This window comes from Podarcis filfolensis (genome assembly GCF_964270895.1).
Source record: "Podarcis filfolensis genome assembly, chromosome: 10".
Classification (NCBI taxonomy): domain Eukaryota; kingdom Metazoa; phylum Chordata; class Lepidosauria; order Squamata; family Lacertidae; genus Podarcis; species Podarcis filfolensis.
In genome coordinates this window covers 72,628,311-72,642,167 of record NC_139612.1, presented here as the reverse complement: position 1 = coordinate 72,642,167, position 13,857 = coordinate 72,628,311, and the positions used below count along the sequence as shown (strand labels likewise).

Below are 13,857 nucleotides of genomic sequence, written 5' to 3'. Positions count from 1 at the left end.
CCTAAAGGGGAGGGGTCATCTACCTAGAGCCCTAGATCTTTTTCACATGTACTCTTATCAAGGCAGGTGTTCCCCCATCCTATATCTGGGCATCTGCTTTCCCCTGCCTAAGGGCAGGACCTTACATTTGCCCCTATTGAAATTCATTTTGTTAGCTTGTGCCCAGTTCTCCAGTCTGCGAAGGTCGTATTGCAGAATCTTGTTCAAATCTCTCACACAGATCTCAGGCATCCTTCCATCCATCCCTCAGGAGACCCACAGGAGAACTCAGAGTCAATTCCCTGGGGGTCAATTTCTTTTCTTATCCACAAGGCTAACCTTATCAGAAGACCTGAGCCTTGCTCAGCTGCCAGAGAAAATGAGCCTCTTTTCCACTGCCGAGTCATTTAAGCAACTTTGGCACTGCTCCCGCTCCGCCTCCCTCCTTCGCCAAGCGGGCAAGACATCTGATGGAGGGTCAGAATTTGCTGGGTGGTCACAAATGTGCAGCTCAAGGGACTGTGGTGGTGACTTGGCAAGCTGAGAAGGATTTGCTTTGTCTTCCCATTACATCAGCCAGCCTGTCCTGTCCCCAAGGCAGCAGAACCACCTTGCCCAGCTGGTGCCAAGGACTGTCCTGGCATCAGCGGACTGGTGGCATTTTGGATTACATTAGTGGGAACCTCTTATCTGGGATGCGAGTGGCGCTGTGGGTTAGACCACAGAGCCTAGGACTTGCCGATCAGAAGGTTGGCAGTTCAAATCCCCGCGACGGGGTGAGCTCCCGTTGCTCAGTCTGTGCTTCTGCCAACCTAGCAGTTCGAAGGCACGTCAAAGTGCAAGTAGATAAATAGGCACCGCTCCAGTGGGAAGGTAAACGGTGTTTCCGTGCGCTGCTCTGGTTCGTCAGAAGCGGCTTAGTCATGCTGGCCACATGACCCAGAAGCTGTACGCTGGCTCCCTCGGCCAATAAAGCGAGATGAGCGCCGAAACCCAGAGTCGGCCATGACTGGACCTAATAGTCAAGGGTCCCTTTACCCTTTACCTTTTAATGGGAGCCTCTTATCTGGGACTTGGGGGGGGCAATAATAATGATGTGGGTTTGGGGGGGTCTATCTGGATGACACCCTTGGCTCCCTTCCAATTCTTGGGGTCCTGCACCCAGTGAGAGTTAGAACCCAATAGAGGACTCCATTGCTGAACTAGCCAGAAAAGTTTCTTTGTAAGAGAGTGACCTTATCTGGCCACAAGTGTCCTCACCAACATCCCAGAAGAAGGAGTCAGGTTGCAAGAGCTATAACCAAGGCTAATGGGTGTGCCTTTACTGCCCCCCTCACCTATTTACTAGATGAGAGAACAATAGCCAAAGGGTTTTGCGTGAGCTAAGCTAGAAAGTGGTGAGAAAATGGAGACACATGGAACAGCCTGCTCTTTGGTGGATCAAAAGCTGTGTGTAATGGAGAAGCAAGATCTGTTGGGGTGTTAATCAGTCATTTTATTTGTATGCCGCCTCTCCAAACATAAAACCATCCTCCATGTGGCTTTCAAAATATGAACAATTACATAATTACAAATGTAGCAAAAATAGTCATAAACAATAAATATAATATCAAAAAGCACACAACCAAACAGAGCAATTTCCACATAAATCATAAGATCTAAAATAAAGACACCGAAAATTAATACAGTCGTACCTTGGAAGTCGAACAGAATCCGCTCCAGAAGTCCGTTCGACTTCCAAAACATTCAGAAACCAAAGTGTGGTTTCTGATTCGCTGCAGGAAGCTCCTGCAACCAATCGGAAGCCGTGGAAGCCCCGTCGGACATTCGGCTTCCAAAAATAGTTCGCAAACTGGAACAGTCACTCCCAGGTTTGCGTCGTTCAGGAGCCAAAACATTCGAGAACTAAGCTGTTCAAAAACCAAGGTACAACTGTATCAGTAACAGCAACAATCCCTGCCCAACAACCCCCCCTAAACAATACCCTAGCCCATTCATAGGCAAACTCGGCCCTCCAGATGTTTTTGGGACTACAACTCCCATCATCCCTAGCTAACAGGACTGGTGGTCAGGGATGATGGGAATTGTAGTCCCCAAAAAATCTGGAGGACCGAGTTTGGGGATGCATGCCCTAGCCCAAGAGTCTGTTCAGCGACCTCAGCTTTTGTAGCTGGAGTCCGTCTGGGCCCCTCCCTCCCAGGCTATGTGGGAAAAGCCTGCAAAGCAGGGAGCAGGTCTTAACGCACTGAGCTCTATCTTATGTTCATGTTCTATATATTTGCAAATAAAACCAGATCTCCTGAAGACGCCACTGTCTCCAATGAGCTTCATTCCAAGGAAGCCAAACCTGGGTAAGCTCCCAGAACCCCAGGAGCCTCTAAGAGATTGGGGTGGCATGGAACAATACTAACAACACAGCTGTGCCTGGAGTCCTGCCTCCAGCCCAGTGGCGTAGCGTGGGTTGTCAGCACCCGGGGCAAGGCAAGTAATTTGCGCCCCCTAACCCGTGGATTTGCGCCCCCTAACCCATGGATTTGCCCTAACCCCAGATGTTGCGCCCGGTGCGGCCCGCCCCCCTGCACCCCCCACGCTACGCCACTGCTCCAGCCTCTGTCAGTTTGTCAGTTTGTGTTTTCCGGTCCCTTTCAGACTCTAGTGGGCAGTTCCTTCTCATTTTATCCTCTTCCCCAACTGAAGAAAACGACTTCAGAAGGCTGGAAACAGCCAAAGGCCCGGTCCTCCTTGTCAGGCTACACCAGTGGCAACCAACATTTTTTGGGGGGAGGCTCCCCCACGGTTCCACAAACCCAGGGGTTTTTTTTCAGCCGGAACTCACCAGAACTCAATTCTGGCACCTCTCAGGTGGGCACCATTGCCATTCTAAGAGAACGAGTTAGGCCAGGGGTCGGCAAGGCTTACTGGGCATGGGCCTGCGGAAATCCTCTGTGAGCCATACCGGCGCAGCACAATGCCAGAAATCGCATCTGCTCATGTCCTTGGCGCTGGAAATCACTTCTGCGCATGCCCAGACGCCTAAAATCATGCCTGTGCAGAAGCGATTTCCGCTGAAGAGAGTCCCTGCACCGTGCTGCACCGGTTTAGCGCAGTGCGTGAGGACTCACTGAGAGGGCAGCTCAGTTTGGGGTCGGCTCATGGGCTGGGCTGGTTAAACGGCCTCGGTGGGCCACTTTTGGCCCATGGGCCTTAGGTTACTGACCCCTGAGTTAGGCGTTCATGGTGAGTTCCAGCACCTCTTTTTCTAGAAAAATAGCACTGCATAAACCCATCCCCAGGGCCCCCTACCCGATAAAAAAAGCATTATTCCAAATAGCGGTTTGCACGACCCACTAAGGAAGAGAATAACACAAAGAAATTCAAAACAGGAAGAATCAATTGCACCTTTAGTCAAACTCCAGTTAAAACTATTTCGTTTAATTAATTCAACTGAACTGAACTTGATCCAGCGGCGCCAGCTATTACCAATAACTGGCTATCTTGTGATGACTCAGAATCGTAAATGGCCAAAGGAAATGGTTTTGAAAGCGACGAGGGCAGAAAAACTTATATATATATATATATATATATGTATGTGTGTGTCTCTGTGTGTGTGTGTGTGTTTTACATAATTTTATACATTTTAACTTTCACCATTTCAAACATTAAAATAAAAGGTTCTTTTGAACCTTCGGACCTCCTTCCCTCCCTCCCTGGGTTCCATATTTAAAATTAGATTTTCTGCGTCTTTCACCATTATCCACCTAGCCGACATGTTGCTTGTTGTTGTTCAGAATGTTGTGTTTTGCAACCCAGGGGATTTTCTTCAGTGTATTCCTCTCTGAGGGCAGTAAAACTTTCAATAAGAATTGAGGAAGGTGTTTTGCTCTAGACCAGCGGTTCTCAACCTGTGGGTCCCCAGATGTTGTTGGACTACAACTCCCATCACCCCTAGCTAGCAACGCCAGAGCTCAGGGATGATGGGAGTTGTAGTCCAACAACATCTGGGGACCCACAGGTTGAGAACCGCTGCTCTAGACCCTCTAGCATGGCTCATAATAAATAAGCAATCAACGTGCTCAGAGGGACCGCCTCCTGCGCCCCCTGCCACCCCCATGGCCTCTTAGGACCCCCCTAGGTAATTCTCCTCCAAGAGACAGAAATCCCCACCTTGGGAACCACTGGGCTCCACTGACTGCCTAATTCCCTAAATCCTGATGTGCAGTTCATTACTCAGTGGTAGTGAGTGACATACACTCTGCACATGCTCAGCAATGCCCTTCTTTGCCATCGGGTCCCCTTTGTTTTGCCAGTGCTGATTCTGGCCCTGAAAACCGGATTTGAGCCTTGGCTTAAATGAAACCTCGGCACTACTGCTGCTGCTGACCGTTTGACATCGCAGGCTAACGCTTTTCTCTCTCCAAGAGGCTGGAAAGCACTGCAAGCTATTAGAGGAGGCAGGGCAAGCACAGAGCTTAATAAATCAGGAGAAGATGATGGATCTGGCACAGGTCCCATTGGGCAGATTCTTACCTTTGCCGCTAACCTCTGCAGCATCAGATGCTGGATGAATGAGGGAGCAGGCAGGGTGGACCTGAGAGGAAGAGGCAAGATCTTGTTTTGGACTATATACGCAACTCCCATCATCTTCAGCCGCGGCTGGCTGGGCCTGATGGGAATTGTAGTTCAGAACACCTGGAGGGTGTCAGATTGTGGAGGATCTCCAAAGAGCCATGATGCCTGAAGATGGAAGCAGGTCAGCCAAGGTGGTGTTGGGGATGGACCCTTTCTCTCAGGCCTCGCCCGTCCACTGCCACCAGATAAGAGCATGAAAAGAGCCTACTGGATCAGGCCGGGGCCTATCTCAGTGCCGAATTTACGTATAAGCTAAACAAGCTATAGCTTAGCCCCCCCCCCCAAAAAAAATAAAGGGGAAAAAAGAACTGGATGTACATTTCCAAAATATAAGATAAAAAACAAATAAAATAAAACCTACATACAGCAACAGTGTTTTTGTGTTGTGTAGGCTCCCATGACGTACCGTATTTTTCGCTCTATAAGACGCACCAGACCACAAGACGCACCTAGTTTTTGGAGGAGGAAAACAAGAAAAAATTATTCTGAATCTCAGAAGCCAGAACAGCAAGAGGGATTGCTGCGCAGTGAAAGCAGCAATCCCTCTTGCTGTTCTGGCTTCTGAGATAGCTGCGCAGCCTGCATTCGCTCCATAAGACGCACACACATTTCCCCTTACTTTTTAGGAGGGAAAAAGTGAGTCTTATAGAGCAAAAAATACGGTAAGTCATGGGCCCTGCCTACTAGTCTGCTCCCTAAAATATCCCTGGTTTGCTCATTTCTATATATAGGGTGCCTATATTCTGCACTGTGGGTTAAACCACAGAGCCTAGGGCTTGCTGATCAGAAGGTCGGCAGTTCGAATCCCCGCAACGGGGTGAGCTCCCGTTGCTCGGTCCCTGCTCCTGCCAACCTAGCAGTTCGAAAGCACGTCAAAGTGCAAGCAGATAAATAGGTCCCGCTCCGGCGGGAAGGTAAATGGCGTTTCCATGCGCTGCTGTGGTTCGCCAGAAGCGGCTTAGTCATGCTGGCCACATGACCCGGAAGCTGTGCGCTGGTTCCCTCGGCCCATAAAGCAAGATGAGCGCCGCAACCCCAGAGTCGGTCACGACTGGTCAGGGGTCCCTTTACCTTTACCTTTTACATTCTGCATGGACTTTGCATTCTGCATGGACTGTTCAACAATTACTTTGATAAAATACATATTTTGTTATGTGCAAATGGCTTGAGATACCTATGAGGTCCATAAATTTCCATATAGCATATATTCAACACAAAAAACAGCGGCCATTTGTTATTGACAAAGAACAGCTGGACATTAAGGGCCCCATTACCTTCAGTAGCTTAAGGCCTCATCAAACCGAAATCTGGCCCATCTCCTCCAGCATCCTGTTCTCACAGCGGCTGAACAGCTGCATGTGCTGTGGGAAACCGGCAAGCAGGATTTGAGAGCAAGAACTTCCATTCAGAAGCATCTCTGTCTCCCACTGTGGAGGCAGAACATAGCCTTCTTGGCTAGTAGGCACCCCAAAATCCAACTCTTCTGGACATCAATCATACCAGAAATATGCAAAATAACTAAGCGAGTGTTAGAAGTCACCCCAGAACTGGCCCTACTGAACATCTTCCCAGACAATAATGCCCACTCACATCACAAAAAGCTCATAGCCCACCTAACTCTCAGCAGCCAGAAGCATCCTAGCCAGACACTGGAGAGACTTGTCAGGAATAAGCATGGACCAACGGTATCAAATAGTATGGGAAACAGCCTTATTAGAAAAACTAACCAGTACAGTCATACCTTGGGTTACAGACGCTTCAGGTTGCGTTTTTTTGGGTTACAGACGTGCTGAAACCCGGAAGTACTGGAATGGGTTACTTCCGGGTTTGGGCAGTTGCGTATGTGCAGAAGTGCTAAATCACACTTTGCGCATGTGCAGAAGCACTGAATTGCAACCTGCATGTGCGCAGACGTGGCGCTGCGGGTTGCGAATGTTGCAGGTTGCGAATGTGCCTCCCACACGGATCACATTCGCGACCCGAGCGTCCACTGTAAACTGAAACTGACATGAGGACAAATAGAAGAGGACACCTTCACCCCGGTATGGGTCCCCTTTATCGCATATGTAGCCCAACAAGACAACAACGAGAATCCGCCGACAGCATATGAATCAATCTGGCTAACCTGATCCAAAAACACACACACACACACAAAAACAAATCTCACTATAGCCAACCAAAGACAACCAACCACACCCTACGCCAGTGGTAAGCAAACTTTTTCTGCAGGGGGCGGGTCCACTTTCCCTCAGACCTTGTGGGGGGCCGGACTATATGGGGGGGGGAATGAACGAATTCCTATGCCCCACAAATAACCCAGAGGTGCATTTTAAATAAAAGCACACATTCTACTCATGTAAAAACACACTGATTCCCGGACCATCTGTGGGCCGGATTGAGAAGACGACTGGGCCAGATCCGGCCCACGGGCCTTAGTTTGTCTACCCATGCCCTAGGCCACCCCCAACCTCTCTCACCACCAAGGAAATACAACAAGCAAATAGTTTTAATGTATTTTTAATTTCTGTTGGAAGCCGCCCAGAGTGGTGGGGAAACCCAGCCAGATGGGCGGGGTACAAATAATAAATTATTATTATTATTATTATTATTATTATTATTATTATTATTATTATTACAGAACCCCCACAAGTGACGCTGACACAAAACCCAGTGGCAGTGAGTTCCATAGTTTATGCACCACCCAAAGAAGTGCTTTCTTTTAGCTGTCCTGAACCCCATCAACGTTCAGCTTCATCGGATGTCCTTATTCTGGTGTTATGAGAGAGGGAGAAAGACTTCTTCTCCCTGTCAATTCCCTCCATGCCATGCAGATGGATGCCCCTTGCCCCTTGCAGGGGAGGTCTGCAGCTGGCATTGGGGCAGCCCAGCTCCACCGGAATCTCTGGCGCTTGTACAGCAGCCAAGCATTTCTCTGGTTATATAAAGCCTGTGGTTAACATACGTGAGGATTTGCGGGGAAATCGTATTACTACTGTGAAAATGTTAATTGCAAGAAACATTAATGACGGCATGTCGGGCAATTAAGGCCTGGCTGGTGCAGAGAGCTCAGGGCTTGGCGAAGAGGTGTGGAAGACAGATGAGATAACGGACTTATCTAAGGAACAGAAGAAATGCCAGATGTATCAGAAACAGTACATTCTGATGGTTGTTTTTTTTAGACCTGTGGTTCCCAAACCTTTTGTGCCACTGCCTCGTCGGTTCCATAATCTCACCCCAAATGTCCCACAAAAAATAATAATTCAGAAGAGTGCTTTGCTTCAGACTTACTCAGGAAGACAACACTCCCACGAAATTCAGAACAAGAAAAATGCACATTTATTCAGGATCTGCTTAAAACTAGTTACCTTGATTAAGGCAACAAAATGGAGGAACCGGATGCTGGGATACCAGCTTTTCAAAGTCTGATAGCCGTTTACACCTCCAGCGCTTCCCCCCATCGCCGACACCCCTCGCCTCTTAAAGGCCCCCCCCCACTTTGGGAACTGCTGGCTCAGATAGTAAGCTGCTCAAGTTGTTCTGCAGGGATGCTGCAAGCGCGATGTACTTAATAACACATGGGATAATGAAGGAAGATGGAGGGCGGCTGCTGTTTTGTCTGCAAGGAAGAGCGCGCAGCTGGGGGTCTCCCAATTGCTTTCCCCACCCCACTGAGCCAGTGGGTTGGGAGAAAGACGGGCATATAATTATTTCGCCCCCCACAAAGGACCACTCTTTCTCTCTGGGTCCACCACCTGGGAGAGGATTGGGAGAGACTTTTGCTGCGTGGGCAGAGAGATTTTGCATTTGTGGTCTGAGGGACAGTGGACCGGCCCCCCTGCTGAAAAAGTTTGCTGACCCCTGGGTTAGAGAGTCCAGGGAGGGGTGGGTCTGTTCCGCGGCCAAACAGCTTTGGAAGAGTCCTCCCAGGCCTGAATTTCTTAGAGCTAGAGGAAAACGCTTGGCTAATTTATGGAAGAGCAGGGAGGGAGACTGAGCTTAGGCTGTGAGTGAGAAGGCTGAACTGTTCAGCAAAGCTCTGGGACAGCTGATTGGGTAGAGTATGAGGCTGTTAATCTCCAGGTCGTGGGTTCAAGACCCGTGCTGAGCAAAAGATTCCTAAATTGCAGGGGGTTGGACTAGATGATCCTTGTGGTCCCTTCCAGCTGTATGAGTCTTCTAATGTATGAAGCAGCATCTTAAGAACACTTTTTTTGCAGGGGGTTGGACTAGATGACCCTTGGGTCCCTTCCAGCTCTGCAATTCCATGATTCTAAGACAGAGCAGCATTTTTCAGGGCGGTTAAGATCCCTTTTGAATTTAATGTTGAGATGCCTGGAGCCTTCCTGGTGGCCCCTTATTCCATTGTCCTGCCCAGTGCCGGATTTACGTTTAAGCTAAACAAGCTATAGTTTAGGGCCCAACTCTCTTGGGGGCCCCCAAAAAATTAAAGGGAAAAAAGAACTGGATGTACATTTCCAAAACATAAGATAAAAAACCAATAAAATAATAGAAGGTATAAAATAGAAGATAAAAAACAAATAAAATAAAACCTACATACAGGAACAGTGTTTTGTGTTGTGTAGGCTCTTATGATGTGAGTCATGGGCCCCGCCTGCTCACCTGCTCCCTCAAATATCCCTGGTTTGCTCCTTTCTATATATAGGGTGCCTACATTCTTTATGGGCTGGCTGCATGGCAACATGTGCAAATGGCTTTAGACACCTATGAGGTCTATCAATTACCATGTAGCATATATTCAAGACAAAAAACAGCGAACATTTGTTGTGGACAAAGGACAGCTGGACATAGAAAGGGCCCCATTACCTTCAGTAGCTGAGGGCCTCATCAAACCTAAATCCGGCCCTGCCCCTGCCCTGCCCCCCATCTCAAAACGTTCCGCTAACAGGCACCCCCTCTATCCTCTCTCTTCTCCAGGCCTCCTCAGGACATCAGCCTGGAGGAATTTGATGACGAAGATCTGTCTGAGATCACCGACGACTGTGGCATCGGCCTTAACTACGACTCGGACCACTATGAGAAGGTGAGAGGGGCAGTGGACGGGGTCAAGGAGGGATCGGTGGAGTTTGGACACCAGATCTATGAGCAGCGTCCTCTTTCTTGCAAAAGCCCCGGAGCCCAGCTCTGTGGGAGCTCCACAACTTGCAGCCCCTCTGCTCCAGAATAACTCTCAAAACTTTGTTTCCCGGGTTTTCCTTTTGCTTTCAATGAAAATAGGAATGTCAGAATTTTCCTGCTGGATCAGGCCAGCCTCCCTTTCTCATACGCAAGCGGGATGCAAGAGCGATAGCCTCCTCCCCCTCTTGCTGGCTGCCATCCTCAGGTAGACTGGCTCTGTCCATGGAGGTTCCATTAGGAATCACGAGAAACTAAGGAGAGCCCTGCAGCAGCTTGGCCAGGCCAAAGGGGGCCCATCTTGCAGTGGCCAATTGGATGCCTCAGACCCTGCTTGCGATTCCCAGTCATAGAATCATAGAATTATAGAAGGGACCCCAAGGGACATCTAGTCCAACCCCCTGCGATGCAGGAATCACAGCTATTTAGGGCCAACACTGCCTTAGATAAATGTTTGGTGCCCTTTACAGTGAGACTTGGGAAAAGGTGTCTAAGGAATGTCTTTTTGCCATGTGCGTGCACACACACACACAGAATTATTAATTTTTTATTATTATTATTATTATTATTATTATTATTATTATTATTATTATATTGTTATTATTATTATTAACCCAGGTGAACCAGATCCTGCAACAGGAGGTGAAAATTCCTGTTTAATTCCTGTGTTTTAGGCTACTGTTTTAGGCTACAGGAGAGCAAAACAGAAGCAGCTTTGATCTCTCAAGGAGCATCACTGAAGCCCCCAGGGGTGGGAGGGGGAGGGGGCAGCAATTTTTACACCTTCCCCTGGAGTAATAATTTATAATAATAATTTATTATTTATAACCCTGCATATCTGGCTGGGTTTCCCCAGCCACTCTGCGCGGCTCCCAACAGAATATTAAAAACACAATAAAACATCAAGCATTAAAAACTTCCCTAAACAGGGCTGCCTTCAGATTTCTTCTAAATGTCAGATAGTTGTTCATTCCTTTGACATCTGGTGGGAGGGTGTTCCACAGGGCGGGTGCCACCACCGAGAAGGCCCTCTGCCTGCTTTCCTGCAACCTCACTTATCGCAGGGAGGGAACCACCAGAAGGCCCTCAGGCCTCAGTGTCCAGGCTGGACGATGGGGGAGGAGACGCTCCTTCAGATCTACTGGACCGAGGCCATTTAGGGCTTTAAGGTCAGCACCAACCCTTTGAATTGTGCCTGGAAACGTACTGGGAGCCAGTGTAGGTCTTTCAGGACCGGTGTTGTGTGGTCTTGGCGGCCACTCCCAGTCACCAGTCTGTCTGCTACATTCCAGATTAGTTGCAGCGTTAAGAGCAGGGGTCAGCAATCTTTTTCAGCAGGGGGCCGGTCCACTGTCCCTCACACCTTGTGGGGGGCCGGACTATATTTTGAAAAAAAATATGAACGAATTCCTATGCCCCACAAAGAGCCCAGAGGTGTGTTTTAAATAAAAGCACACATTCTACTCATGTAAAAACACCAGGCAGGCCCCACAAATAACCCAGAGATGCATTTGAAATAAAAGGACACATTCTACTCATATCAATCCGTCCGCGGGCCGGATTGAGAAGGCGATTGGGCCGCATCCAGCCCCCAGGCCTTAGGTTGCCGACCCCTGGTTAAGAGGGTCGGGAGACTTTCCCATCCTTGTTCAGCCCATGTGGGTCTCTCTCTGGAGCTGGGAGGCCACCTTCGGCCAAGCAGGCGGTTGACAGGTCACCTGCGGTGCGTTTGCTGAGTCAGTGCCTGTTCCCTGCTGCTGAGTCAGGGAGAGAGACTTCCCTGCCATCTCTTTCGCACCCTGCGAAGGCACAAGACGGTCAGCACTTTCTGTCTTGGGAAACTGAGGAGCAGAACATCCCATAAGGACACAAGAAGAGGCTGCTGCTGGATTAGGCCAGTGGCCAGTATGGTCCTGCATCCTATTCTTCTCACAGAGGCGACCCAGATGCCCATTATGGGAAGTCTGAATGCAGGATCCGAGCACCAGAGCAACACTCCCTTCCTGGGGTTCCAGCAACTGGGAAGGCGGTGAAGGTCCTGTGTGAGTGCCTGGAGGCTGTTGGAGGATGGATGGTGGCTAACAGATTGAGGCTGAATCCTGCCTGACAAGACAGAAGTACTGGTTTTGGGGGACAGGGGGTGGGTGGGTGTGGAGGACTCCCTGGTCCTGAATGGGGTAACTGTGCCCCTGAAGGACCAGGAGCACAGCCTGGGAGTCATTTTGGACTCACAGCTGTCCATGGAGGTGCAGGTCAATTCTGTGTCCAGGGCAGCTGTTTACCAGCTCCATCTGGTATGCAGGATGAGACCCTACCTGCCTGCGGACTGTCTGGCCAGAGTGGTGCATGCTCTAGTTATCTCCCGCTTGGACTACTGCAATGCGCTCTGCATGGGGCTACCTTTGAAGGTGACCCAGAAACTACAACTAATCCAGAACGCGGCAGCTAGACTGGTGACTGGGAGTGGCCGCTGAGAACATATAACACCGGTCCTGAAAGACCTACATTGGCTCCCAGTATGTTTCCGAGCACAATTCAAAGTGTTGGTGCTTTAAAGCCCTAAATGGCCTCAGTCCAGTATACCTGAAGGAGCGTCTCCACCCCCATCATTCTGCCCAGACACTGAGGTCCAGCTCTGAAGGTCTTCTGGCAGTTCCCTCACTGCAAGAAGCCAAATTACAGGGAACCAGGCAGAGGGCCTTCTCGGTGGTGGCGCCCGCCCTGTGGAACGCCCTCCCCCCAGATGTCAAAGAGGAAAAACAACTACCAGACTTTCAGAAGACATCTGAAGGCAGCCCTGTTTAGGGAAGCTTTTAATGTTTAATAGACTATTGTATTTTAATATTCTGTTGGAAGCCGCCCAGAGTGGCTGGGGAAACCCAGCCAGATGGGCGGGGTATAAATAAATTATTATTATTATTATTATTATTATTATTATTATTATTATTATTATTGCCTCTGACTGTGGAGTGCAGAGCAGAGCCATTCTGGTGAGTAGCCATTGACATTTCTCTCCTCCATGAATATGGCTCAGGGCCGGATTTAGGTTTGATGAGGCCCTCAGTCGCTGACGGTAATGGGGCCCTTGATATCTTCAGCTGTCCTTTGTCCGCAACAAATTGTTGCTGTTTTTTTGAGTTGAATATATACTACAGTGGTACCTCGGGTTAAGTACTTAATTCGTTCTGGAGGTCCGAACTTAACCTGAAACTGTTCTTAGCCTTGAAGCACCACTTTAGCTAATGGGGCCTCCTGCTGCTGCCGCGCCGCCAGAGCACGATTTCTGTTCTCATCCTGAAGCAAAGTTCTTAACCCGAAGCACTATTTCTGGGTTAGCGGAGTCTGTAACCTGAAGCGTATGTAACCTGAAGCGTATGTAACCCGAGGTACCACTGTATATGGTCATTGATGGACCTAATAGGTATCTCAAGCCATTTGCACATAACAAAATATGTATTTTATCAAAGTAATTGTTGAACTGAAATACAATTAAGAAGAAGTATATTAATAGTGAAATAATTCTTAAGCTCTAACTTAAAATGATTTTTTATTCATAACAAACTTAATAACGGCATTTGGCAATAACAAAAGTTCCTTTAGAAACACAATTTACAAAGACTCATAATCTAGTCTCTAGTTACAGATAGGTATCCATGTTGGTCTGCCGTAGTCAAAACATTTTTTTTTTTTCTTCCAGTAGCACCTTAAAGACCAACTAAGTTAGTTCTTGGTATGAGCTTTCGTGTGCATGCACACGTGTGTATCTGAAGAAGTGTGCATGCACACGAAAGCTCATACCAAGAACTAACTTAGTTGGTCTTTAAGGTGCTACTGGAAGGAAAAAATCTAGTCTCTAGATACTTGCTATAACATGAAATAATAATAGATGTAAATATATGATGCAAACTACTAATAATTATAAAGAGCAGAATGTAGGCACCCTATATATAGAGCAAAGGAGCAAAGCAGTGGTATTTTAGGGAGCAGGCCAGCAGGCGGGGCCCATGACTTACATCATAGGAGCCTACACAACACAAAACACGGTTGCTGTATGTAGGTTTTATTTTATTTGTTTTTTATCTTCTATATTGGAAACGTACATCCAGGGTTTTTTTC

General features: G+C 48.3%; 1 protein-coding gene across 1 annotated transcript in view; it reads left to right on the top strand.

Annotated features, from left to right (window-relative positions):
• The window catches only part of MAPK8IP2 (mitogen-activated protein kinase 8 interacting protein 2), a 48,577-nt gene that overhangs the window by 11,751 nt on the left and 22,969 nt on the right, over nt 1-13,857 (top strand). Inside the window, exon 2 of the mRNA XM_083572592.1 lies at nt 9,544-9,649. Within this exon, the coding sequence (XP_083428718.1) occupies nt 9,544-9,649 (106 nt within the window). The remainder of the gene's footprint in view (nt 1-9,543; nt 9,650-13,857) is intronic.